Here is a 26,967-nt window from a genome sequence, read left to right on the forward strand (position 1 = left end):
GCTAATATAATCCCCTTGAAACTGTCTTTATAAGATAAATTGTACACAATATAATATGAAACCAGTATATTTGACTAAAGAAGTACACCCGTCAATTAATATGCAACAAAATATTTCAGATCACATATCTTTAAACATGCATTATGCAAGAGCTAAATCTGCCTATTGCAGGTCTTTCTTTAGGCCTTAAATGTTTTCTAAAGTATTAGACATTATTTAACTGATCCAGGCCTTAATCAACTGTCGATGGCATCAGATTTCTCCGATATTAAATAAATTAGAATGGTTCAGCGATACTTTGATTTAATCAAATATGGGGGACCGAGACTAATAGCCCGTTCAGACGCTTATTTTTAACCCAGTTCATAATCGCTGGGGTTTTTAAGACAGCATCGTGTTGCGTTCACACGTACTATAAGCCAAACTAGTTTAACTACTCTGACCTCTTCGGTCGGAGATTAGAGTTAATTGCGCATGGGTAGCTTCATATTCTTTATTCGGTTCTCGCACGCTTTAGATAACATTGGCACAGTCTGACCCCGATATTTTCACAGGAATGTAACTTACTGCGTACTGCGCATGCTCAAAGCAAGCTGGAGCTGGGGTTTTTAAGCCAACCCGTTCAGACGGCTATAAGATGAACCGGTTTAAAATAAAAAGCCTTCTCGAAGACAGGTCGCGAGCTGGGGTTTTTAAACTGGTTTATTTGCCCCACATGTGCGTTCAGACGCTTAAGTTAAACTGGTTTAACGATCCCCGGGGTTTTTAAACCAGTTCAACTTAAGCGTCTGAACGGGCTATAAGCTTCGATCAACCAGTACGGTGGTTGAAATTATTGCACACGTCTGTCAAACCTTCAAAGGCTAATATCTTCGCTTGCAATAGAGTAATTTGAATGAAATTTTCAAATTATTCATTTTACATCATCTACTTTCGAACTATTATAGCAAGAATGGCTAGTTCTTTATCTAAATCTTACATAATGTATCTTTAAGAGCGTAAATCTATATCTACATGACTTTGATTACAGACTAAATTTATTTTTATTTATTTTATAAACAAATAATTGAACAAAGAAAGAATTATGACATATAGGAATACACTAAGGATATATACTAGCATACAAAGGTGTACTCCTTTAAAGCCCACAAAAGAGCAGGAATTCTTCATGATTTAACTAATTATATTACATCCCATGTCACGAACGTGTGTTATTTGTATATACAAACCTCATCTCTCAACCCTTCATGTTTCGAAATGAAATGAAAAAGAAATGAAATGGGGTTTATTAACGTCCCACTGTTCTGCTCCGAACTGTACTAATGAAGACGGGCATACGCCATACAGTGTGCTATGAGGAGATAAGACATGGTGCTATATAGTTCCACGTAGCAAAGTCCAACGCAAATCACATCGGGCCTCAGTAAGCAAAATTAACAATATTTTTCATCAAAACAACGATTGATTATTGTTATTTATAACATTTCTGCCACATCCAACTACAATTATTAAGCATATAATCCTATCTGAAACGGGTATAAATCATCGTTTTTAAAATCGAGACGTTAAGCCTTTACCGGGAACGCCATTTTTAAACGGAAGATGGATATATATGACGGTGTATGTCGGATAAAAACAACGCGTCATTAATTTAAACGCGAATATTATTTGAGGTTAGGCGATAGTCGTGCCACTACATTGGCCTCTGTAAGTTTAATTAGTCATAATAGTATAAAAGTATCTTATTTTTAAGATGTTACATGCATTAATAAAGAAGTTGCGTTTGCCACTTGGAACTAAAGGCACCCAATCGTAGCTAAAAACAAGCACATCAGTATATATCTCAACATTTTTAGCTCCGTTCTCGTAGCTAATTTGTATATTGCCTAAGTATACTTTAGAAAAGAAAAGAAAATACAACCAAAATAGTGTTCGATTTAGAATTGTTTTGTTTTGAAGAAAAGTTAAAATCTAAATTTATTCATTTTTATTTTCCAGCCAAAAATGTCAATTACCCACTAGAACTTAATGGAATAATCAGGTTAATAACTACAGTTTCATACCATGGGTGCTGTGGGGTTTTCACGATATTTACAGCGATATGAAATATATCTAGTCAGCCCAACCAATTACGAAAAAATAGGCCCAGGGGCGTATCCACGGATGTTTATGGCCAATTAAAGTGTAGACTAAAATCCTAAATTGGTATGAAATCAGTTATGGAATTTGGAAAGCATTGTGTATATGGCCATTTCGAAATATAGTAAAAGAAATTGGCTTAAGAACTTAAAAATCGCGCATTTTGTTTCCGACAAAGTGTAATAATTTTCCATTTCATCAAAAGCTATGAATTTACCCGACCCGCAATCTGATTAAAATACAGATCTATATTTCGTTTCGTTTTTTTTTTAAACTTTCGATGGCCAACACTACATGCAAATCTGAGAAGTTGTACTATAAGGTGGTGTCGGTGTCAGGGGTCGTAAGAGCGGCTTTTGATTCTATGACGTCAGACATTGATTAATCAATCAGCGTTGGCGTTTCTAATGGTTTACCCACAGTTCCGTGCATGGCACGCCAAGAAGTCGCCGTAACAGACTGTTTCATTGGCTTATCCCTGACTCCAACCAAAACGCCGATAATATAACAACTCTTCCAGATCCTAGTGTAGTAAAGACAAATATAACGAAATTTTGAATTATAAAAAAAAAACGAAACGAAATAGGATCTGTGTTTTAATCAGATTGCCCGAGCGAGGAACCATCACAATGACCACCGAACTTCGGACTATCAACAGCCCTATCGAAAGTCAGGGCGGTGCACCTATGCTTTGTGGGGTTATTGCCATTGTCACAGAAGCCTGCTACACTTGCAATGAAGTTATTTTGGGTTATTTTTATAACAATTCTGTGTGTGTAGGTGGTTTTTTTTGTTTTATTTAAAAACAAACTGCCTGTGCTTGATACTGATAGTCTTATCAGAAAGAGAAATTCTATCGATATTCTACTTTAGCGGAGATATTGCTCCTGCCACGAAAACCTTGTAAAGGGTCCACACAGGTCAAAGGTTTGGGTATTTTCTTTCTATACGCCCATATTTCAGTGTGGTCGTAGTATGCCGTCGCCTTGTCCGTCGTTCCGTTTGTCAACAATTGGCTTGTGACCGCGATTCTTTTCCAATTTAGTGTGAAGTATCGTGGTCATGGGATGATGGACCCTGTCGATATTCAGCGTTCCGTGACTTTGCGTACCAAAGTTAAACCTCATTTTCTGAAAACCCTTTGAACGCGATCGAGGCTGTATTGATTTTAACGTTTGTTTTTCAAATTTGGTGGGAAGCTCTGGGGGTATAAGAGGATGAACCCTATCGATTTCCAATGTTCTCCGACTTACCGTTCCGGAGAAAGAGGGTCCAGTTTTTAGCGGAGAGGGAGAGGATGGGGTTTAACGTCCAATCGACACAAACTAGGTCGTTTCGGGACTAAGATATGGTTCATTTTTATTTCAACAATTCGCTGGCGCGTAGGGGTCTTTAGTGGGAGGAAACCAGATGACCAAGAGAAAACCCACGAGGTTGGACAGGCGACCGTACCACGCCACTTGACTCAATGACACCAGTCCTTCTGATCCAAATCGCACGCGTTAACCATCCGAGGGAGAACCTCCGAACACATACCCCTCCATTACATTAGGGGGAGAGCCCCTCCCCCTCCTATAAAGTTCTCTGCCCCTCCGCAGGCAGCAAGCTGACTGCGGGCCTGATTGCGAGTATTGCCTGTCAGATAATCAATCTATTTTTATTTGCAATATTTGCATTTAATTTTGACCCTCAGACTGTCGGCCTATCACTTTTCAGTGCGATATGACTAGAACTGAGTAATTGTTGTATTAGGATTGTATTTCTATTTAAATGGAACGGCGGGGTTTATACAAATAACCCCTTTATTAGTTTTATCGCAAACGAATATAAACAAGTACAGGACAAGATATAATTACACAATACAGTTGCCTAGCAACATGACGCCATTTCAATTCAATTTACCTGTGTGGTTATCTCCCTTGAAAGAATTTTCAACAGGTGCTCGATAAACCATAACATTCATTCTGTAACGCACGGATAAGTTTCGCTTTAGTTTCGTTTGAAGGTTCTCCAAAATGACAACAACATTTCGAAGCGCTGGATCGCAGAAAAATAACATTTGAGATAATTTCGTAGACCATCATAGTCAGATCTATATTTTCGTGTGTTCATTATTTTAAATTTTAAGAACATCAGAAACTGACGTTTCATCACTTCGAGTGAGGAGTGCTAAAAGGGAAATTTTATTGTGGTCATTTATTCGGAATTGGAGTATGAGATATTGGCCACCTTTCATTTTCGGAATATTAATTGTTTATCAAATAATTGGTAAGATACAATATATTAGCCTACTCAATGGGGTATTCGTTATTTTATGTCAATAACAACTAATACAATTTGATCAGTTCTTGTTTTTTCCGACAGATAATAATTTTTAATGCTGTCAATAAATATTTAAAAATAAACAAAATGGAAAATACATAAAAAAAACCCCTAAGATTCAATGTTTAGAAATCAGAATACTCCCCAAAAGCTGATCATTTAAAGGAGCCAAAGTCTCTAACTCAATATCATCCAAAATCTTCAACATTGAAAACACAATTTATTTGTCAAATTAAATCAACATTCATGTTGTGATCTTACCGGAAAAAGATGGGCTTTTGATATCCAATATTTAAGACAAAATAAACATTTTACCATTGGTACACGAATCGTGTACCATAATGCGCTTCAGCCCCAGTTGTATCAAGAGACTCGAGGGACGAGGCTAGACACATTGCACCAAATCAAACGGCGTATGTAGACTGGAATAACCAGACGCTAGAAATTTGCACTCGCTTGAGACTGCTGGCTTATTTCGCCGAACATAACTGATTTGAAATTGGAGTAAAAACGGAAACCATTGAATGTAAATCAGTTTATATACATTCATATTACAGTATTATATGCGTTGCGACCCACTTTTGTCAATTTCTAGTTCCAAAATGTTAGCGATTTAGCTCCTTTAAGTTGAATTAATAATTGGAATAGCAGTCAGATAATAATGTCTTAAACTAGTAGAATACTAAAACCAGCCTTAGATCATACTACTATTCATTGCCCATCCAACTTGCTCAAATTTCTCACATGTATAGAAGCCAGAAGGGTAGCCAACTAAATACAATGTACTCAGAAAATGATAACCCATAGCAAAATGAGCAAAGCTTGTCTTAGAAATAGACACATAAATAAAAATAAGTAACTTTCTGTCTGGTTTGATTATGTTGGATGGTAATTGAAATCTATAAGAATACAATTTTTGATACGTAATTATAACATTGTATAGCTTCACCAGTGATTAGCAAATATGTATTCATTAGTGTAAAAATTGCCTCAGAGACGGGCAAGATTTAATATAAAAGTAGATAGGTTATCTGTATCTAATTTCAAGATTATAAGATTAATTACACACTGCCATACATTTGTAACTAGAGGTACCCCATTAATTCAATTAACTCATTTTATTTCAGAACCAGTAGAAAGTGTAGGATGTAATTGTACTACAGATTGTGTTATTGTGTGTAGTGCGGGGGAATATTATGATGAAGGCACTTGTTTGAAATGTCCACCAGGCTATTAGTAAGTACAACAGTTGAATTATCTGAGTCATGTCATTTGGATATTGAAATTTGACATGGAATGGGGGTGAGGGGATGTCATTTGGATATTGAAATTTGACATTGTGAGGGGGGTATCTATAATTGTTAAAAATTGTTTGAAATGATATCAGAAGCTGAAATACAATTTCAATCACACATACCTCACAATAAAATTAACATCTCGATACACAATTGTGGTTAAAATGATGGACATGTGCAACTATCAACATCAATGTATCGATGTACAAGATGTTTTAGTCTTCCATTTGCATATTGTATCATGGGTTTTAAAAATATCACATATCAGACTTAATTACATCACAGTTTTTAAGAATATCACATATCAGACTTAAGTACATCATGGGTTTAATAGATATCACATATCAGACTTAATTACATCATGGGTTTTAAAAATATCACGTACCGTATCAGACGTAATTACATCTAATCTGCACTAAATAATATTGAGCCAAACTGTAACACCACTCCTAAAATAATGATATTTGAAGGACCCAAGAATGCCTTGTCCAAACTTCAAACACTCATAACTTTGCTCAGAATACAGTAATTTGACTGCAATTCATTTTTCATTATCTATTTTTGAATTTTTATAGCAAAAAAGGTCAGCTCTTTATAAAATTCTTATATAATGCATCTTTAATACACTAAAATTATTATAGATCTTCAGTTACATGACTTCTGTTCCAAGTGTTTATTCTAGATAATCCATTTATATTTTAACAATGGCGATGTTCATCCAAAAGCAGGTTAGAACATATGCTTTAATTATTTTAATATATTCATTCTTAATGATCATATATCAGATCTATTGCCGTGCTCTTTTTTCCTTCTTGTACGAGACTTCTAAAAAAACCTATAACATAACAATTTAGAGTATTTGTCCACAATTATTCATTTTGTTTCTTCTTCTACAAGACTTCTAAAATAGACAAAATACCAATTCAGTGCATTAGTACATGAATTATTCAAATTGCAGAAAGCAGTTTAATGAGTCAATACTCGTCTTTAAAAGAATTTTTGTTTTTGTTAAAAGTTTAAACAATAAATGTGTCAGTGGCATTGTTTAAGATAGTCTATTAATGAAATTATCTAAGACTAATCTATTGTATATTTTTGTATATGGTAGTAAGAATTCAATTGACATAACACCTTATAATCCACATTATTACAAATCCATTTAGCAGCAAATAATCTTGTTCGGTCAATAAATGATACAGTTTTATGAATAGACTCATTCACTTGGTTTGTCAGGTACTAGTGTTATAGAAGTATCTTTTGTAATACATGAATAGACAAAATCTAATGACATTCCAACCAGTACTTGTACTGTAACAATAGCTCAGTAACTTACAGTTGTGCACAGAATAGACTTATATAACAGACTTTTCCACTCCTTATATTTTTTATTGTAAAAATGGTTTCAGTTTTATCTGAGTAGGTAGTCGGTGTCAAGATGTGTACAGCTCATGACTCAAGCCGAGTATTTAACATTACTATTCAGTCAGGCCAGCGAAAAGTTTGAAAATTTGAGTCCATTTACTGACATTTCAGGTCATTGCTGGGAGCAAATTCTTGTTGACGAGAGGATCAGAAATTAGCTGTTGTACCATCTTTCCCCCCATGGGCCATGCATTAGTGGTACTACTAACTGAGTGGTTCGCTATAACTGAGAATATGATGGTGATGAGAGTGTGCAAGAAAATGTCAGATATGTTGACATGGGCATTTTCTTTATCAGACATTTTTAGTAATGTGTAAGATTTTGTGGGTCAACTCCAGATCAGACTGCGAAATCGAGATCAATTTATCTGAAATGAGATCTGTGTTAAGGCGCATACTTCTTACAAGTAGTGTGAAATACTTGCTGCAATCAAAAAAGGGGGGTGTCTTAAACATGAGATCGTAAACACAAATTAAGCAGCACTGGCAAAACAATCCTGAGTCTTCTATGCCTGTGCATCTTCTATACATGAAAACCGAGTTATAATTTTCTTACCTCCCAGGCAAAGAAATAACGATAAATATGGAAGGGTATCGCTGCCAATATTAAATGCTCTGCGAAAATGTCTTTTCTATTGATTACGTCTAAAAAATACAATGAACGAAGTCTTAATACCGGTAATGATAAAGTCAAATTACCTCTAAGGCCAAAGTTAAATGTAAAACATCGAATGCAATGTTTCAAATGTCAAATGTTTTATTGGAAAATACTGTTTTAGACGTATCTGCATTTGACATTTCCCTCATCACATTTGTTCTTCACGCTTTCTACATAGCATCTTAGGCAGAGCACAAAGTTTGATATGCAAATGTAGGATATCACATGACTTAACATATACAGAAATGAAGCCGAGATCAACCTGGCACACTATAAACCAGCAGCCCAGCACACTATCAGATATTTACATTGTCCGCGATATTACCTCGGTGAAAGGGTACGTTAAATAAAGCTATTTTACACATACAAGATATTTACCATACGATATTCAGGCAATCAAAATGGCAAACCATAAGAAATTCACTGGATGGCCGTGCCTGCAATAAAATCATGTGATTGGTATGGCTAATCCAAGCCTTTGACAAATCGAAAGTATAGTCTATATTTAGCAATTAGGTTACTGTCGAAAAAACAAGGAGGATTTTTCTTTCTCTAAAGTACATAATTATGAATGTGCCAGGAAATAACTGATAGATTCATAGAGCCATACAAACATACTTTCTAGTGATAAACATGATAATTGGAATTCGTATTAAGACCCGTATTTTGAACCCTCGCCACCGCCCCCACATCCTCTCTAAATTTTAGTACAGGCTAATTAACTTTAATCCAATTTTTAAAAAAAAGTATAATCATTGTGCCCAACAAATAATGAATATACGTGTAGGCTACTTAAAGAGAGGAAAATGTATACATGAACATGCTTTTCACCGATATGTAACATGATATCGTGAATATCGCATTATGACCCGTATGTTGACATTGCATACCCTCCCCCACTCCGTAATCATGGTAATATAGTTTAGTACCATCAAAATTTGATCGTTTTTTTCAAGGTAAGTAAATTTTTTATAGTGTGCCAGGTTGATTTCCCCTTATCGTGTGCTGGCTTATAGTGTGCCAGGCTGATCTTGGCCTCGTTTCCGTATATGGTAATGAGTCACGTGATAACTTACATTTTCAACGCAAATGTAAAATGTAATGAGGGAAATGTAGACACGCCAAAAAACAGCCTTTCCAATCAAACATTTGTCCTTTGACACATTACATTTGACATTTTACATTTAACTTTGGCCTTAGAGGTATTTTGACTTCATCATTACCGATTTTAGGACTTTGTACATTGTACTTTTTACATATAATCAATGGAAAAGACATTTTAGCAGAGCATTTAATATTGACAGCGATACCCTTCCATAGATAAATACTTTCACTAAACATGATACTGCCATTCAAATGCCACACTAAATTAAAGATTTCCTTCACAATATCACTGGCAGTACCAAACTTGCATATTTCAATTCGAAAGATTAGAAACACCACTTATAGTTATTTTTGAAAAACAAAATTTGAACAATTTACTGAGAATAACACCGTTGATAAAATTTGGAGACGCCACACTGAAAGATTTGGTAAAAATGATGAAGGTAGTGATGGTGGCTCATTAACATGGAGATTGGGGATTCGGAAGTTCCTGGTAAGGAAGAGTGTCAGGTCGTTTGGATGGGATGAAAAACCAATGTCACATGTAGCCCCACACGTTGACAGGCATGTAAAAAAAAAAAAGAAACCTTGACAGGTGGAATTCAAAATGATTCTAGGTCGTAAAATGTTCAGCATAAAGCAAATTGCATATGCCAGTCTTCATTAGCCCAGCTGGTGCAGAAAAATAAGATGCTAAACCCCATTTCATTTCATTACTGATGATGTCATTCTTTAAGAGTGGGAATTAAATGTGTTCACTTAAAATCTATATATGTTGATCTGAGTAACTATCATTATCATCAATCTTTATTGTTAGACCATCTCCATTATAAAAACACTAAATCATTGTAATTTGCTTCAAAAAAATGTTTTAAATTTTCAAAATTCTGGTTACCAATTATGAATGCTATGCTGGACAGAGCTCTTATTGGAATTTTATCAGTTTATCTGCTGGCGTGTGTACTTTAGATCATCAGGTCTATCTGAAATTTAGGTGTCATTGTTTCTATCCTAAACTTGATGTTACAATTAGTGTAGCCTCCCTATCCTCATGGATTTTTCGATTATCTTTCCATTGGTTTAGAAATGACCTTGTTGGTAATGAATGGGCATTAAATACTATTCTGTCTTGTTCAGGTCACCGTAGAGTGCCTGGCAGATCTGTTTTTAGAAATAAGTATTTCTCAATGAATAGAAATACTCCAGATAGTTGATGCTCCCATGGCCTTTTAATTAGACCATATGACATTTTTTTTTATCTTCCTCATGCATAGTCAACAAAAGTGTTTATATGTGAAGGTAATGGTACTTATTGCTAGCATTTATCAATATTTTATTCAATAGCTGCTATTGCATATATTTAAAATGTTGTAATTTGATATTATAAGTACTAGTTGAAGGTTGGTGTCTTAAGTTGTATATCTATATTGACAGTAAGCTCAGAGATTATTGCTTTATAAATTGAAAATCAACACTTACAGAAAAATTACTTCAGATTATTTTTATTCTCGATCCCAGTTAGATTTCTATTTGACTACCTGGCTGAAAGCCAAATGGGCATTTAATACAGATACCTATATAGAGTTGACTATCATTATAGAGTCCCATAGGAAATATATAATTTATCCATGACTGTATCGTATGCTTTGTCACTTTTATTGTGATCCATTGCCAACAAGTTCTCAAGATTGTCAATATATATATTTTATATATATATCTCTCTCTCTTTTATGCGACAGTGAAAACCCTTTGGTATGTAAGTTTCATTCAATAGTTGCATGCTTTTTGCTGACCTTTAAGTCCTATGTCAACTCTATTAATGTTGGCAATAACAAAGTTCTGACCAACATTTCTGGCACAAGATTAATTGTTCAAAATTACTTTTCTTTAAAGATACATTATGTAAGATTTAGATAAAGAGCTGACCATTCTTGCTATAATAGCTAAAAAAAAAAAACTAATGTAAAATGACAATATTGAAAATTTCATACAAATTACTTCATTCTGACCCAAGTTATCACTGTTTGTAGTTTTGACAAGATGTGTGCATTGTGGTAACCAGGGGACTGGTAAATATTTGAGACTTGGCCTCACTTTCCCATTTTTAAATTAAATTTTTAAATGGCGAACCGTTCTAATAAAGTTCATATCTCAAGTATCCGATGCCATCAAGAGTTGATAATGGTCTTGTTTTGTTAATAAATGTCAAATTAATAGTTTATATAACATTTAAGGCCTAAGATGCATTATGTAAGAATTAAATTTGCCCGTCGCCGAGTGTGTTTCTGGCTTCAAATGTTACATAAATTATTATTTAGACATTTATTCACATGACAAGCCCATAATAAACTCTCTAGACCATTGGATGTTTTAGATATTAAGTGGATTAGACAATGCTTCCCATGATGAAAGGACTGACAATCAATTAAGACCTCTTTGATTATCATGGAAATGGTAATTGACAATTGAGCACTTGATATGTATAAAAACTTGCAACCTGCTTTTGTCGAGGCAATTTATAGTTATTTTTTTTATTTTAAGAAGAATTATTGTATAGAAAAGAAAATTAACTTTATACACTATAAATTATCAATAAGAGTTTAATGATCATAATATAAACAAAATTTGGTTAATTATTTTTGTGACATCTGTGTAACAATTGGTTAATAGTGAAATTTAAAAAAATAATCGAAATCTTATATAATACCATAGATATCTACTGGGAACATATAGTTAAGATCGTTTTCTGTATTTAAAATAGATATGAATTGTTGCAATTATGATAACTGCTATAAAAAGAACAGGTGTTATCATTCAGATTTCACCATTTCTGATATTTTTTCAATTAAGGGTACAAAGTAATGGATCATGTTTAATTTACAAGTAAATTTGGCATTAGGTTTTTTAGGACAGAATAAGGATATGTTGTCACTATTTAGAGCTAAATGGGTCATTTTTTAGTTGAGTTTGACACATGGTATTAAACTGATATTTGAAAACCATTTGGCCATTAATACGTGTTTGACTATACTAATGCTACCAAATGGAAGTCATCATACAATGATCAAGTTATATGATATAAAAATTGTACCCAAAAGGTCAGCTGGACAAAATGATTTGATAATTTTTTTTTTAAAAAAGCAATCTGATTAAAACAGAGATTTTATTTCGTTTCATTTTATAGTTCAAAATTTAATTTTACTTGTCTTTACTACACTAGGATCTGGAAGAGTTGTTATATAACACACATTCTGGTTGATGTGAGGGATTAGCCAATTAAATGGTCTGTTGCGGAGAATTCTTGGCGTGCTGTGCACGGAACAGTGGGTATCCCACAGTGGGTATCCCACTAGAAACAGCAATGTCTGATGTCATAGGGTCAAAAACCACTCGTTTGATCCCTGACGCAGCCTTCCACTACAACTGGTCAGATTTTCATATAGTAGAGGCCATCAAAAGTATAAAAAAAACTAAACCAAATATAGATCTGTATTTTAATCAGATTCTTTAAAAAGCTTCACTAATACTGGTACTATTTTTTTTATTACTGAAATATTGTTCAAGCTACTCATTCAACTTGTAAACTAAAGGCAAACAAAACTTTATCATCTGGTACATGTAAATATTGACTATCCCACTTCCCTGAAAAAAATAGCGATTTGTATTCGGTTGCTCATTTTCAAAACCGGACAAAACCACCTCTCCCTAGACCACCTCAAACTACGTGAGTCATAGAAATATGGTCCTTAGATAGCTTACAGTTTTTTACTTGACTGTTTTGAGCAGCAGTTTAATGCAGTCTAGGTGTTAAGGGTTAATTCTGAGAATTTTAAAATTTAAAAAGAAATTAATATAATTATTAGTTGAAAGTATGAAATCTAAGACAATTTCTAAATCTTATGATCATTCTGTTATAACAGTAATAAATTGTATTGGCAAATTGTCAAATTATTAGTCCTATAAACACTTGAAATGGATATCTGAAAAATAATATAGGTCTGATTATACATGCATAGAATTATCGGTTTATCACACTGTTATTGTTATCTTAAGAATGGGTAGGGTAGTTGTTATAAATCAATTTAATATAAAGCTGCTATAAGCCCTAAAGGAATTTATTTATTGTTTGTATTTTTGTCTCAATATATATGTCTATGAACATCATTATATAAATCCAGTTTTTATATGCCCACATTTTCATGTGGACCTATATTGTCGTCGCCCCCGTCCGTCCGTCTGTGTGTCCGTTCACAATTTGTTTGTGGTCACACTAGAGGTTACAATTCTTATCCGATTTTGACGAATCTTGAAATATAGATATATCTCCAAAAGATCTTGGTTCCTTTCAATATTGGCATGTATTGGATCATAACTTCCTGAATTATGGCCCTTGATTGTACAAAAAATCGCATAGGTCAAAATTTATATCTGATTTAAAAAAAAGTTTGAATATATCACCATTAAACCCTAATGATGGTTGAGTTCAAATTCTGTGAACATCGGACCAAAACCTCGAGACAAAATGTCCATTCCTCATACACAAATAGTGTAAAAGTATATAATACCAAGGTGTTGGATTTTCTAGAAGTCACAATTTTTATCCGATATTGATGTAACTTAAAATATGTCCCAAATATCTCAATCCATTTCGATATTCTCGCATTTCAGACCATAACTTCCTGGATTGTGGCCCCTGATAGTACGAAAAATCCCTTTTTTTTATTTTTAGCTTGTTCTCTATCCATCTCTTGCAAAATGTGGGTGTATCTTGCCTGGCAACCGCTGGTTATGCAATATATCATGTTGGATCGTGTTGATGCAAAAACTATACAGGATATAAGATACCAAGTAATTTATATTAAATTCCAGGTTAAAGAATGGGTGTGTCTCTAAAATATCATATCTGTAAACAATCCATGATATATGTGAACATAATTCAGTTACACTATTTTAATTTGTATAAATAAACTGATCCAAATATGGGTGGAGAAAAAAACTATTGTATTTTTAAAATGTTATATATCGGCTGTAATTGTCCCTTTTGTTTTTATATGATTATTTAAATTTTCAACAAATTTTTAGTTCCTTTTTCTTTTGTTTTAAAATTGTTCAGAACAGAACAGTAGGACATTGAACCCCATTTCATTTCATTTTGTTTTAAATTAGATTTTGTTTAGCATGTCCAAGTTTTATCATTGTGTTGTGTTTTTACTTGTGTATTGTAAAAGAGCCAATAAAAACGTAGCTCTTCTGATGACACCTGGACATGTGTATAACTTAGTATAACCATAAAGATGAAATGAAACGATTGATTAATTAGACTGAAACTTAATTAGCTATATATGATATATAATTTCCTTGTGTATACAGTTGAATGACAAAGAATTCAGAAAAAACCTGTGACACAGATATCATAATCATGATTAGTTTGTATGTAAGAAATGTAATGATGAAACTGGCAACCCCATTTTAATACAATTGTTGATCAAAGTTGTCTTAAGCGGAGATAAAGGGGGCATTATAAATAATATTATAGATAACTATACATCAAAACACTTTTGGTTTAACTGTCTTTCCAATAAAAAAAGGTTTAATAGCTTCTCAAAAAGATCTTGTTTGGTACATACATTATTTAAATGAAAATATTGATTTGGCATAATGGTTGTTTTAACCCTTTCTGAAGACAAAAGACATCAACAAGACTTGATTAATTATTAAATTACCTGGAACAATCAGTTAAACTAGTATAAAGTATCTAACATCTTGACCTTGAGTAGGGACGTTTTATCTTCAATGAATATTTTATTAAATGAAGTTGATATATATATATATATATATATATATATATATATATATATATATATATATAAAATAAATGAAATTGCATAAATGAGGTAAAGGTAAAGCATCATAATACAGTTGTTTTTCTGAGTCTAATTTAAAGAATGATTTAAATAATTGTTTCAAGTGCAGATTGTATACATTGGACATCAGTTTTCATTCTGTGTGAATGACTAGGCAAACTTTCCTTGTTATCCCTGACAAATGGGAATCAGGCTTCAAATATTCTGATGGTTCTTTATTGAGATTGTTACCTTTCGTATTCCCTTAGAAAAATAAAAATCGTGTTTCAGATTATTAATTTTGGATTCTAAAAGAATATTGATGACTAGTAGAATAAGGCAAAACGTTTTTCATGTATTAGTGGTTTTGTTGATTAGAATATTAGAAGTTAAAGTATGAAAAGAACTGTAATCTCACATAGATATCAACACAAGCTTTTGTTTGTAACAAGTCAGCATGTTCCTTACTTGCAAGTTTTGGTATCTATTGGATTAGACTATATATTATCTAATATTTCTTACACAAAAAGCATAAAACAACTGCAAGCTTTTAAAACATGGCAAGGTCAATTTCCAGTCGCTAGCAACCAACTTTGGATAATACTTTACTGAGTTTACATAAGAAAAATAAGGTCTATAGATATTACACAAATAACATATAATTCAAATTATTCTTTCTTGTAAACATTTTAAACATTAAGAAAACTCTCCACCATGCTCTATATTGTTTCAACTGAAATTTGTGATTATAAAACTGTAATGTTCTCTAGATGTTAACAATATTGTTTTCCATGCTTCTAGCTGTACTGGTGGATCAGATCCAAGGACACCGTGTTCCCCAGGAACAGCTAACTCTAATTGGAATAGTACTCTGTCGTCTGATTGTCAAGCATGCTCAGCCAATGAATACAGTGTTAGTGCTGCTGCGGCATGCACTGCGTGTCCGGCAGGATTCAGCTGTTCTGCCAACACTCTGACGGCATGTCCCAGTGGAACATATTCCTTGCTAGGAGAAATGGTCTGTACAACATGTCCAGCAGGAAAAATTTGTCTAACAACAACATCTGCTCCTGTGGTAAGTAATTGTTTTAGTTTTTATATGCCCGCATTTTCATGGCCGCCCCTTGTACGATTTTGATGAAACTTAAAATGCATGTTTATAACCCAAAGATCTGGGTTCCTTTCAAAACTCGCGCATATTGGATCATAACTTCCTGAATTATGGCCGTATATTGTCGTCGCCCCTGTCCGTCCGCGTGTCCGTTCACATTTTATTTGAGGACACTCTACAGGTCACAAAGTTTATCCGATCTCCCAAAGATCTCGGTTCCTTTCTATATTGGCATGTATTGGACCGTAACTTCATGGATTATGGCCCCTGATTGTACGAAAAATCATGTTTTTAGCTTGTGGACACTCAAGAGGTTACAGTTTTGATCTGATTTTGATGAAACTTGAAATGCATGTTTATGACCCAAATATCTTGTTTCCTTTCGATATTCGTGCATATCGGATCGCAACTTCCTGAATTATGGCCCCTGATTGTACGAAAAATCACGTTTTTAGCTTGTGGTCACTCTGGCTGGAGGTAACAATTTTTATCTGATTTAAATAAAACATTTGAATATATCACCCTGATGATGAAACTGCCTGACAAAATGGCTGCTCTTTGTACGCAAATTATGTAAAAGTATGTAATACGAAGGTTGTGGACCCTCTAGAGGTCTTAATTTTTATCCGATTTTGATGAAACTTAAAACATATCTTTATGTCCCAAAGATCTGTCCCTTTTGATATTTGCACATTTCAGGCCATAACTTTGTGGATTATTGCCCCTGATTGTACACAAAATCGTGTTTGTTTTTAGCTTATCCTCTATCCATCTCTTGCAAAATCTAGGCGTATATCCTGCCTGGCAGCCGCTGGTTTTTAATCCTCAAATAACCATTTGACAGCATGTGTGCTAATATTATTTTAAATAGAATAACTTAACAGAAGTATGTGCACTGTACGTCAATCGTTATTTAACATTTACTACATCAAATTTTATGTTTTGAACATAGTCACCTGAATTTGTTCCACAACTTTTCTGAGAAAGTTACCCTGCTTCTAATTGATATAGAATGTTCAAACTTGCTGTAGAACTGCAGATGTTTATTAAGTGAATGTCTTGACTTACTTCAATAATGAACATTTTTTTCCTGAGGTTTAGCAGAGATTTATTGATGCTTGGAACACAATAACTTTGATTCTAATTGAGTGTATATTTTCATTGCATTAATACCATGACAGAGTTCCATGAGCATTTTCTATTTGGGTTAAGCAGAGTATTAAGTAAGCAGTTTGAATTGTTCTAAAAATATTTGAGAAACATTTTGTTGTAACTTTTGTCATTCTTGTTTTAGGATTGTTCTGCTGGACAAGAGCCAAATAGTGGTCAAACAGCTTGTATTAATTGTATTGCGGGAAAGTACAAACGACAGTCAGATGCATCATGTCAACCATGTCCTGCAGGTAAAAATAGTTCTACATTCTATAATTCCTTGTTTATTGTCTTACATTCAACAAACTCTCCCAATATATACTGAGCGCCATGGAAAACGCATCACTTAGTTTTTCGTATAACAAAACGATCCTGTAAACATATCTTATTTATTTTGCTTCTTATGGTGAACAATATTCAAATGGGAACACATCAATAACAACACATTTGTACACTTATGGATGTTTAATCTGTAATCAATGGTACAAAGTCAGAGGGGTCAAAACCAAAAGTACGACACAGATGTCAGTAGCGCGTGTGTCCTCCACAGCTCTTATGCACGCTGTGCAGCGACGTCGCATGGAATTAACCAATGTTTGAAAGAGGGCCTGGGGCAAATTGTTCCATTCTGGACAAGAGCAGCTTCTAAAGCAGCAATGGTGTGCATCTGTGGTCTCCGATACAGACGGCGTCCAATCTCATCCCAGACATGTTCTATCGGTGCCATGTCCGGATAAAGATGAAAGCGACTCTCATCACTGAAGAGCACACTTTGCCAGTCTACTCTTCTCCATGTCTGGTGTCCTTGAGCCCATATCAAACGCCGCCGACGGTGATGATCCCCGTGGATAGCTCCAACATAAGGTCGTCGTGCACGGAGTCCTACTTCTCTTAGACGACGTCTTACGGTGTTGGCAATTACTGGTCCTTGTCTTCCGACAACTGCTGCACCTGTTCGAGTCGCTGGGCGGAATCTGTCATGCAGATGAGTGACCCGGATGTAGCGGTCTTGAGTCTGGGTTGTAACGCGTTGTAGACCAGGACGTTGACGGTCACGTGTTGATCCAGTAACTCGAACACGTTCCACCAACCTTACAATAGTGGACTGATGACAATTGAAGTGTCTGGCAATAGCATGTGTAGACATGCCAACCCGGGCTTCATTCCGTTGATTTTCAGTAAGTCTTGGCATCTCTAGCTCGATTCCTTCACACGTCCAACAACAAATTACGACAGATTGACTTTTCACAGTTCATGTACTGCACATTAAGTTGAAAACATGCTTTTAAAGGGCTCACACACAATGCTGCATGTGAATATTGGGTTTTTCATGTGCATCTCGTGCAATTTTTTTTTGAGCACACGGGCCGATATTTTTTGCGTTTGGGAGCATTGTGTGAAACAATAGTTCATAGTATTGCATAATATTATACATACAAAACCACCTAGTAATAAAATATTTGGGAAAAAAAGTGATGCGTTTTCCATGGCGCTCAGTATAGATATACTTTAAAATATTTTCAGAATTCATCTATTTTTATCAGATTTTGAATATTTAAACCTTGCTCTTTTTTGTGATGTTGAAAAAATGTTATATATTTCATTTTATGTGCATTGACAAATGGGTAAATTATCAACTGGTCAATTCCAGGACCAGTCACTCTGGTAAAATAAAACCGAATTGAAAGATTAGATATGAAACTAACATTTAAAAGCTAGTTTTGACTTTGATTTTCTTAACATCGGCAAAGTTCCCCAGCTGTGGCTTTAAATATTTCATGCAGATAAGCATTATAAAGTAAAGCTTTATTATTTTTTTGTATAGGTCTGTATTGTTCATATGTATTTATCTTCTCAGGTTCCAAATGTCCGTCAGATGGATTGGGATCTGCAACTGTTTGTCCTTCTGGAGAATATCAGCCTACTCCAGGTTCATCAACATGTCAAGATTGTCCAGCAGGATCAGAGTGTTCAGATACCACTACAGCAAATCAGTGTCAAGCTGGTCAGTTCTCATTATCTAGATCTACATCATGTTCACCATGTGCTTCAGGTAAGTCATAAGGACATAAGAGTATCATATTTCATTTTTTAAATATCCCATATAATTATGTAGTCCAGTGAGCTTAAATATTTTAAAACATCCATGAATTGTTCACTATAGTAATTTTCATTATAATCTTAAATGTTTTCTTTGGTCTTGAATGACATCTCCGATATTATGTTATTGTCCCATAATTTAATGTTTTTGTCCCATAATCTATCCCATAATCTAATGTTTACATCTTGTTATCTAATGTTTATCTCATTGGATCATTTCTTCTGCTGCTTATTATATTTGCTTAAAATGACAGATATTCATTCTTAATATGTAATCATTTCATCTGCTGCTTATTATATTTGCTTCAAATGAAAGATGTTGATTCTTGATAAGTAATCATTATTTATGCAAGTATATTTATCCATTAGGATCTTACAGTGCTGCTGGTTCAGAAAATTGTATAGACTGTCCACCTGGAAAGGATTGCACCAATTCATCATTAAGTGGAGCCGGTCTATTGGATTGTCCTGCAGGAACATATAGTAAACAAGGTGATGCAGGATGTACTAATTGTCAAGCTGGATATTATAGTGATTCTGGTGCACAATCTTGCACTATTTGTCCTGCCGGTCGGGACTGTAGCCACCCAGCTTCGAATTCAACATCACTACCATTTTGTCCCACTGGAACTTACAGTGCTGAAGGCAGTACAGGATGCTCAAATTGCTCTGCAGGGTATTATAGTTCTTCAGGGTCTGGTTCTTGTACACTTTGTCCTACTGGTAAAGATTGCAGTGATGTATCTTCAACACCAACTGATTGTTTAGCAGGAACCTACAGTGCAGAGGGAAATTCGGGATGCTCCAACTGTTTGGTAGGATATTATTCTTCATTGGGATCTGATTCATGTACAGTTTGCCCTGCTGGTAATGATTGCAGTAATCCATCATTATCACCCACTCAATGCACTGCAGGTACTTTTAGTGCAGAGAGAATTTCCAGCTGTACAAATTGTCAAGTAGGTTATTATAGTTCTGCTGGGGCTGCCTCATGCACTGTTTGTTCTGCTGGTTATGATTGTAGTGATCCAGCTGTGACACCAACAAAATGTCCTGCAGGAACATATAGCTCAGAAGGGGATGCTGGGTGTACAAATTGTGCTAAGGGCTATTACAGCATCTTAGCTTCATCAAATTGTACTATATGTCCTGCTGGATTCAACTGTTTCAATGCTGCAACTACTCCAGTACAGTGTGCAGCTGGAACATACAGTTCAGAAGGAAATGCAGGCTGTACCAGCTGTGATATAGGTAAATTTAGCATGGCGGGTTCAGCAAACTGTACCCTGTGTCCTGCAGGAAAAGACTGCAACACAACCAATCTAGTTGATTGTCCTGCTGGTTCATACAGTCCTGAAGGAGGTGCTGGGTGTATAAGTTGCACAGTGGGATATTACAGCACAAGTGGATCTGGATCATGTACAATTTGTCCTGCTGGTAAAGACTGCAGTGATCCTGCAGATAATGGATCTGGATTAAGTGACTGTGTGGCCGGTACATTCAGTAAAGAAGGTAATGCAGGGTGTACTAATTGTCCTACAGGGTATTACAGTCCTGAAGCAGCTGCACAATGCATAATTTGTCCAGAAGGCAAAAATTGTTCTCATCCTGGGTCTATCCCATCAGATTGTCTAGCCGGAAGTTTTAGCAGAGAAGGAGATTCTTCTTGTAGCGTGTGTGCTGTTGGTTCTTACAGCTCAGTTGGAGCAGGTAACTGCACATTGTGTCCTTCGGGAAAGAGCTGTTCAACTGACACACTCTCAATTTGTTCATCAGGAACTTTTAGTAAAGAAGGTGAAAATACCTGTAGAGTTTGTCAAAGTGGATATTACAGCTTGGCTGGAGCAAATGATTGTACAATATGTCAAGCAGGCAGGAATTGTTCTAGTTCTGCTATATCCAGTTCGTTTCCACCAGATTGTCCTGCGGGTACTTATAGCAATGAAGGAAACACTGGGTGTATAGCTTGTGATATTGGCTATTATAGTAGAATTGGAGCAGCTAATTGTACAATTTGTCCAAGTGGGTACGATTGTTCAAATCCAGCTTTGATTTCTGTCAGCCTTACAAAGTGTGAACCAGGAACATTCAGTAATGAAGGAGATGCAGGATGTAAATCATGTACAAGAGGTTATTATAGTATTGTTGGTTCAGCATCATGTGTGATCTGTCCGGCTGGTAAAGATTGTAGCAATGTAACCAACTTGACATCTGCTCCACCAGAATGTACAGGCGGAACATTCAGTAGTGAAGGATTTTATGGGTGCACAAATTGTCAAGCAGGTATATAAACTGTGGGTTGTACTAAATGTTGGTTTTATTAAATGTTGGTTTTATTAAATGTTGGTTTTGGTGCATGTTAAATGTCTTGATTGTTTTATGTTGTAATATTACTTACCCTATGATCACTTATGCAGCACTTATTACAGTAACTAAACCAGAATGAAGGACAACTTTTGTAGTGGTCAAATGACTATTGATGGAATTATTGTCCATGCTTTTGAAATTTATTGTTTTTAGACTAAACTTAAGTGTCAACTAGTTAACTCACAAAGATACTAATGGAACAAAAAGTTGTTGATTTCCTTGTTTATTTCGATTTAAAGCTCAACTCCGATTACAAAACTACAGAAATAATTAAATAAAAAAAAGTTTACTCGAACACACACGTAAGACACTTATTTAAATATCTTCTCACCTATTTAAAATTTTAATTGATCACTGGCTTAATTCAACCTTATTATTTACCTTACACACAAATATTGATGAAAGGGAAAACACCATAATAATTTAGTTTATAACTATTGTTCTTTAAGGTGTATTATGTAACAGCTAAATCTGACTATTGCATGTCTTTTTCTGACTTCTTGTTATTCAAATTATTCTTGAGGTATTTATTCACATGAGATGCCCATAATCAACTTTCTAGAACATCAGATGGCTTAGGTATTGAATTTATCAGAACACTCATGCGTTTCATAATTTAACTATAAAATTGATAATCAAGACCTTGTTATAATCGCAGCAATGGTACTTGACAATCAAGAATATCCTGTCAAAACTTCAAACACTCATAACATCATTCTGACTGAAATCTTCAATATATTCAGTTTTCATGATCTATTTTTATATGCCCACATTTTCATGTGGATGTATATTGTTGTTGCCCTGTCTGTCTGTCAAAACTTCAAACACTCATAATATCATCCAGACTGAAATTTTCAATATATTCAGTTTTTGTGATCTATTTTTCCAATTTTTATCCAATTTTTGCCGAAACTTAAAATATGGGTTTATCTCCCAATGACCTCGGTTCCTTTCGATATTCACGCATATTGGACCATAATTTCCTAGATTATGGCCCCTGATTGTATGCAAAACCGCTTTTTTAGCTCGTGGTTCCTCTAGAGGTCACAATCTTTATCCGATTTTGATGAAACTTAAACTGTATGTTTATAAGCCAAGGATCTCAGTTCGTTTTGATATTCGCACATATCGGACTAACTTCTTGGATTATGGCCCCTGATTGTATGAAAAATCGTAATTTTTTTCTAGTTTGTTCTCTATCCATCTCTTGCAAAATGTGGGCGTATCTTGCCTGGCAACCGCAACTATTATAGCAAGAATGGTCAGCTCTATATCTAAATCTTACATAATGCATCATTAAGATCATTTCCAGTTTTTCAGTTATATTCAATATAATTTTTTGGGTATTGATTTTTTCTCTAACAAATATCTGATGTTCTTTGTAAAGCATGGAGTCACTAGTGCACATATATTTTATTGTGTTTGTGACCAATACTCATTTCTGTATGTATGTCACTTTACCATATGTCATTGTGATAGTAATTTGATATATATTTTGTGTTTTATGTTGCATGTTTGTCATTTAAACAGTAATCATATCCTGTACTGTAAAAGTCAAATTGATCATTTATTTGTGTTAATTACACATTTCAATATAACTGCAAAGACTAAACCTAACCATATATATATCACAGTTTATTTTAAGATACATGTACAATCTCTATTTGTAAGTCTCTAGAGGGTCACTACCTGTCTTATAGTAATTAAGTCCTTGTGTACAATCATATAATTGTTTCATGTGTTAAACCTAATTTAAGACACATTACTAATTGTTTTACAGGATATTATAGTAAGATTGGTGCAGGAAATTGTACGATTTGCCCTGCTGGTAAAGATTGTAGTGATCCAGCTGTATTAGGTAGCGAACCTGTCGACTGTATATCTGGTACCTATAGTAAACAAGGAAACCATGGCTGTTCTCCATGTCCTTCAGGTGATTCAAACTGTCACATGTTTTGTTATGTGCTTTATATTTATACAAATGACAAAAAAAATGAATAAACATTTTTATATGGATTACCGGTACATAAATTTAAATATTACACCCATGTTTAAACATGCTTCATATCCAAGTTATTGAACCATACTTTGTAGATTGATGCCATAGCGTAGGACGTTAAACCCCATTTCATTTGATGCCATAGCATCTAGTGATACTGTAATTATGCATATAAATAATGAAAACATAAATATTTAACCAAATGTTATCAAAGCAGCCAAATTCTTTAGAGGCGTAAACATATTCCTAAACTGTTCCACAATCCAATATCAAATTAAATAAGATATTCTTTGTTAAACAAGATAGAATAATATGAGATGCAGACTATCAATGTTTGATTTAGAATGTGTATATTTGAAAGATAATGGTTTATAATTTTGATATTGGTATTACAGGTTTTTATAGCAGTGCTGCTGGTGCTTCAAGTTGTTCAGAATGCACAGCTGGATATTACTGTACATCTACTACACAAACTCAGTGTGGATCAACTAAATACAGTGATGCTGGTGCTACAGTTTGTAAAACATGTCCTGCTGGTTATACTTGTCCTGGACCAACAACGTCTGTTGCCAGTCAGTGTACACAAGGAACATATGCAGGTGCAGGAGCCACTTCTTGTACAGCCTGTCCTCCTGGTTACCAGTGTCCTCTAGGTGGTACTGAAACTCCAGAAGCATGCACGAATGGAACATATGCCAGTTCACCAAATACCATTACATGTAGTTTATGTCCATTAGGTATGTTGTACATGTAACAGATTTAACTTTATTTTTATGTCATTTTTTTTTTATCTTGCTGTGTGTGTGAAATTTGGTGTAATAAAACAACAAATTTTAAGATACCTTCCCACATACAAACTGTGTGATTTGATGATATATTTGGACTAAAAACATATTCAAACTAATTAATCTATCAAAAGTTTGCTTCAAATCCCTCTCAAAACTTTGTATACTTGAGGAGATACCCCAAGTTATAAAAAATCAACTTTTAGAAGCCATGTTTGTCACCTAACTTGATTGAGGGAGGGTCCATTTTTCAGAATGTATTTGTCATTTCTATCTGTTCATTTACCATACATATTGAGCATAAGAAAATTCTTGAATTATTTTCCAGGTAATTCAGTATTTTTCTAGTAAGATTGGGCGTCGATATACTTTCCATATATACCAAATACTTTCGTGAGAATGTATCTTTAAAAGAAAAGTTCTAGATTACTAAGAATTGATTTAAGGATGTTCTGACATTCTAAAATATCTAAACAAAATTGATCTGATACAAAAAAAGGCAGCTTTGTACCACCACCTACCGGTAATTCCATATGTGCAGAATAAACATATCAAAAAGAAAATTTTATCCAATGGTATTTTTTTTATATAAACAGTGTTTTATTCACAGAAAATATGGTGTTGATAAAATCAGTTACCTACCTCTAATATTATTTTATTTTATTTTAAGGTCAAAAATGTCCAAATCCAGCTAATGCCCCAATTGATTGTGTTGAGGGAGAATACAGTCCACTAGGTAGTAGCGTGTGTATAGAATGTCCGGATGGTGAATACACTAATACTGTAAAGTCAGGAACTTGTACTGTCTGCCCTGAAGGTTCATCCTGCTTGAATAAAGACACATTACCAGTTCAATGTGGAAAAGGAGAATCAAGGTATGTATCAAACCACATGCATTGTAATATTCAACTGGGTGCTCCTAAATTTCTGTTGATTAGTTTTATGATGTAACACTTAACTGTTACCATATATTTTTCAATAATTTTACCTTCCTTTGTACATGTAGTTCAATTGAGAGGGGTTTAATATAGGTTGAGCCTGTTCCCCAATCGCTATTAAGATAACAATCTGAATAAAAAGATTGTTTAAATTTTTTTTTTAAAAATGTATTATTTTAACCCTTTCAGACTACTATACATAATATTACATCATAAAATAAACAACCATTGCGACTACTGTGCGTATTATTACGTACCCTAGAATAATTGAAAGTTTCGGGAAAATTTTAACTTGACCTTTTGAATGCAGTTTATATAGGGGACATAACTCTGGTTTTTTCACTATGCAGACACCAGTTCAGGACGTTTTTTTTCGATCTTTTTTTTGTTGTTAAATGGTCAAAAGAATTGTTGATGAAATCTTAGCAGATCCGTCATTTTGGGAAAGTGATGACGACATTGAGAGTGACTTAGAGCGGGACAGCTGGCAAGAGACAGTGACTTAATTGTTGATCGAGGAAAATGTAGATGGCAATATCGCTTGCATTGATGGAACCCCTTGTTAGAGATCAAATGGAGACGTAACTTTAGAATCTTCTCAAGATGAACGTGGCAAAGTTAGACTTACAGTTGCAGTAAATTCGTGTGAATCAGAATGGAAATATGATTTGATTAAACCTCCAGATATAAAATTTTCTTACGAAGATCGTATTGGAATTGATCCCAGTATTGGTGATGTGACCACTTTTTAGGCTGTAGATTTTTTATACGCCCACATTTTCATGTGGACATATATTGTCGTCGCCCCCGTCCGTCCGTTCACATTTTATTTGTGGACACTCTACAGGTCACAAAGTTTATCCGATTTTGACGAAACTTGAAATATAGGTCTATCTTCCAAAGATCTCGGTTCCTTTCGATATTGGCATGTATTGGATAATACGAAAAATCACCTTTTTAGCTTGTGGACACTCAAGAGGTTACAATTTTGATCTGATTTTGATGAAACTTGAAATGCATGTTTATGACCCAAATATCTTGTTTCCTTTCGATATTTGCACATATTGGATTGCATCTTCCTGAATTATGGCCCCTGATTGTACGAAAAATCACGTTTTTAGCTTGTGGTCCCTCTAGGGGTCCCAATTTTTATCCGATTTAAAAAAACGTTTTAGTATATCACCTTTACACCCTGATAATGGCTGAGTTTGAATTTCGTGAAAATTGGACAAAAACTGCTGGACAAAATGACCGCCCCTTGTATGCAAATTGTGTAAAATATGGTATAGAGGTCACAATTTCCATCCGATTTTAATGAAACATCTTGTGCATCATACAGCATCAGCAGTCAACAGGCACCTGAAATACTGTTATCAGACATTGCAGACATTCAACAGAAAGAGAGATAACTAGCTAGTACCGTTAATGAATTTCCAAAATTCTGTATGTTCCCTTGTCCATTATGTTTTCTGCATTGTGGTTTAAATCAAAATTTAACCAATACCATATTCTTGACCGAGGATGAAGGCATTGGGTGTTTTCGCCAATATTTAATTTTATGTCAACTTCACAATTGTTAGTATAAATATAGCATTTACTTGACAATTATCACAATTTTCATCTGGTCCTAAATCGAGTTATTGCAGACATTTCTAATCAGTATGACTTTTTTGTGAAGTTGTCAGAAAGTCTTATTGGTGGCTGTCATTACCAAAAAGAAAGGACGTCCATC

General features: G+C 34.5%; 1 protein-coding gene across 1 annotated transcript in view; it reads left to right on the top strand.

Annotated features, from left to right (window-relative positions):
* Positions 1-4,230: 4,230 nt before the first annotated feature.
* LOC126819809 (uncharacterized) overlaps positions 4,231-26,967 on the top strand; it is a 117,057-nt gene continuing 94,320 nt past the window's right edge. The window contains exons 1-7 of the mRNA XM_056100271.1: positions 4,231-4,407; positions 5,589-5,697; positions 15,585-15,858; positions 17,189-17,297; positions 18,905-19,099; positions 23,908-24,249; positions 24,968-25,172. Of these exons, the coding sequence (XP_055956246.1) occupies positions 4,353-4,407; positions 5,589-5,697; positions 15,585-15,858; positions 17,189-17,297; positions 18,905-19,099; positions 23,908-24,249; positions 24,968-25,172 (1,289 nt within the window). The 5' untranslated portion in view covers positions 4,231-4,352. The remainder of the gene's footprint in view (positions 4,408-5,588; positions 5,698-15,584; positions 15,859-17,188; positions 17,298-18,904; positions 19,100-23,907; positions 24,250-24,967; positions 25,173-26,967) is intronic.

The sequence above is a fragment of the Patella vulgata genome, chromosome 4 (assembly GCF_932274485.2).
Source record: "Patella vulgata chromosome 4, xgPatVulg1.2, whole genome shotgun sequence".
NCBI classification, from domain to species: Eukaryota; Metazoa; Mollusca; class Gastropoda; family Patellidae; genus Patella; species Patella vulgata.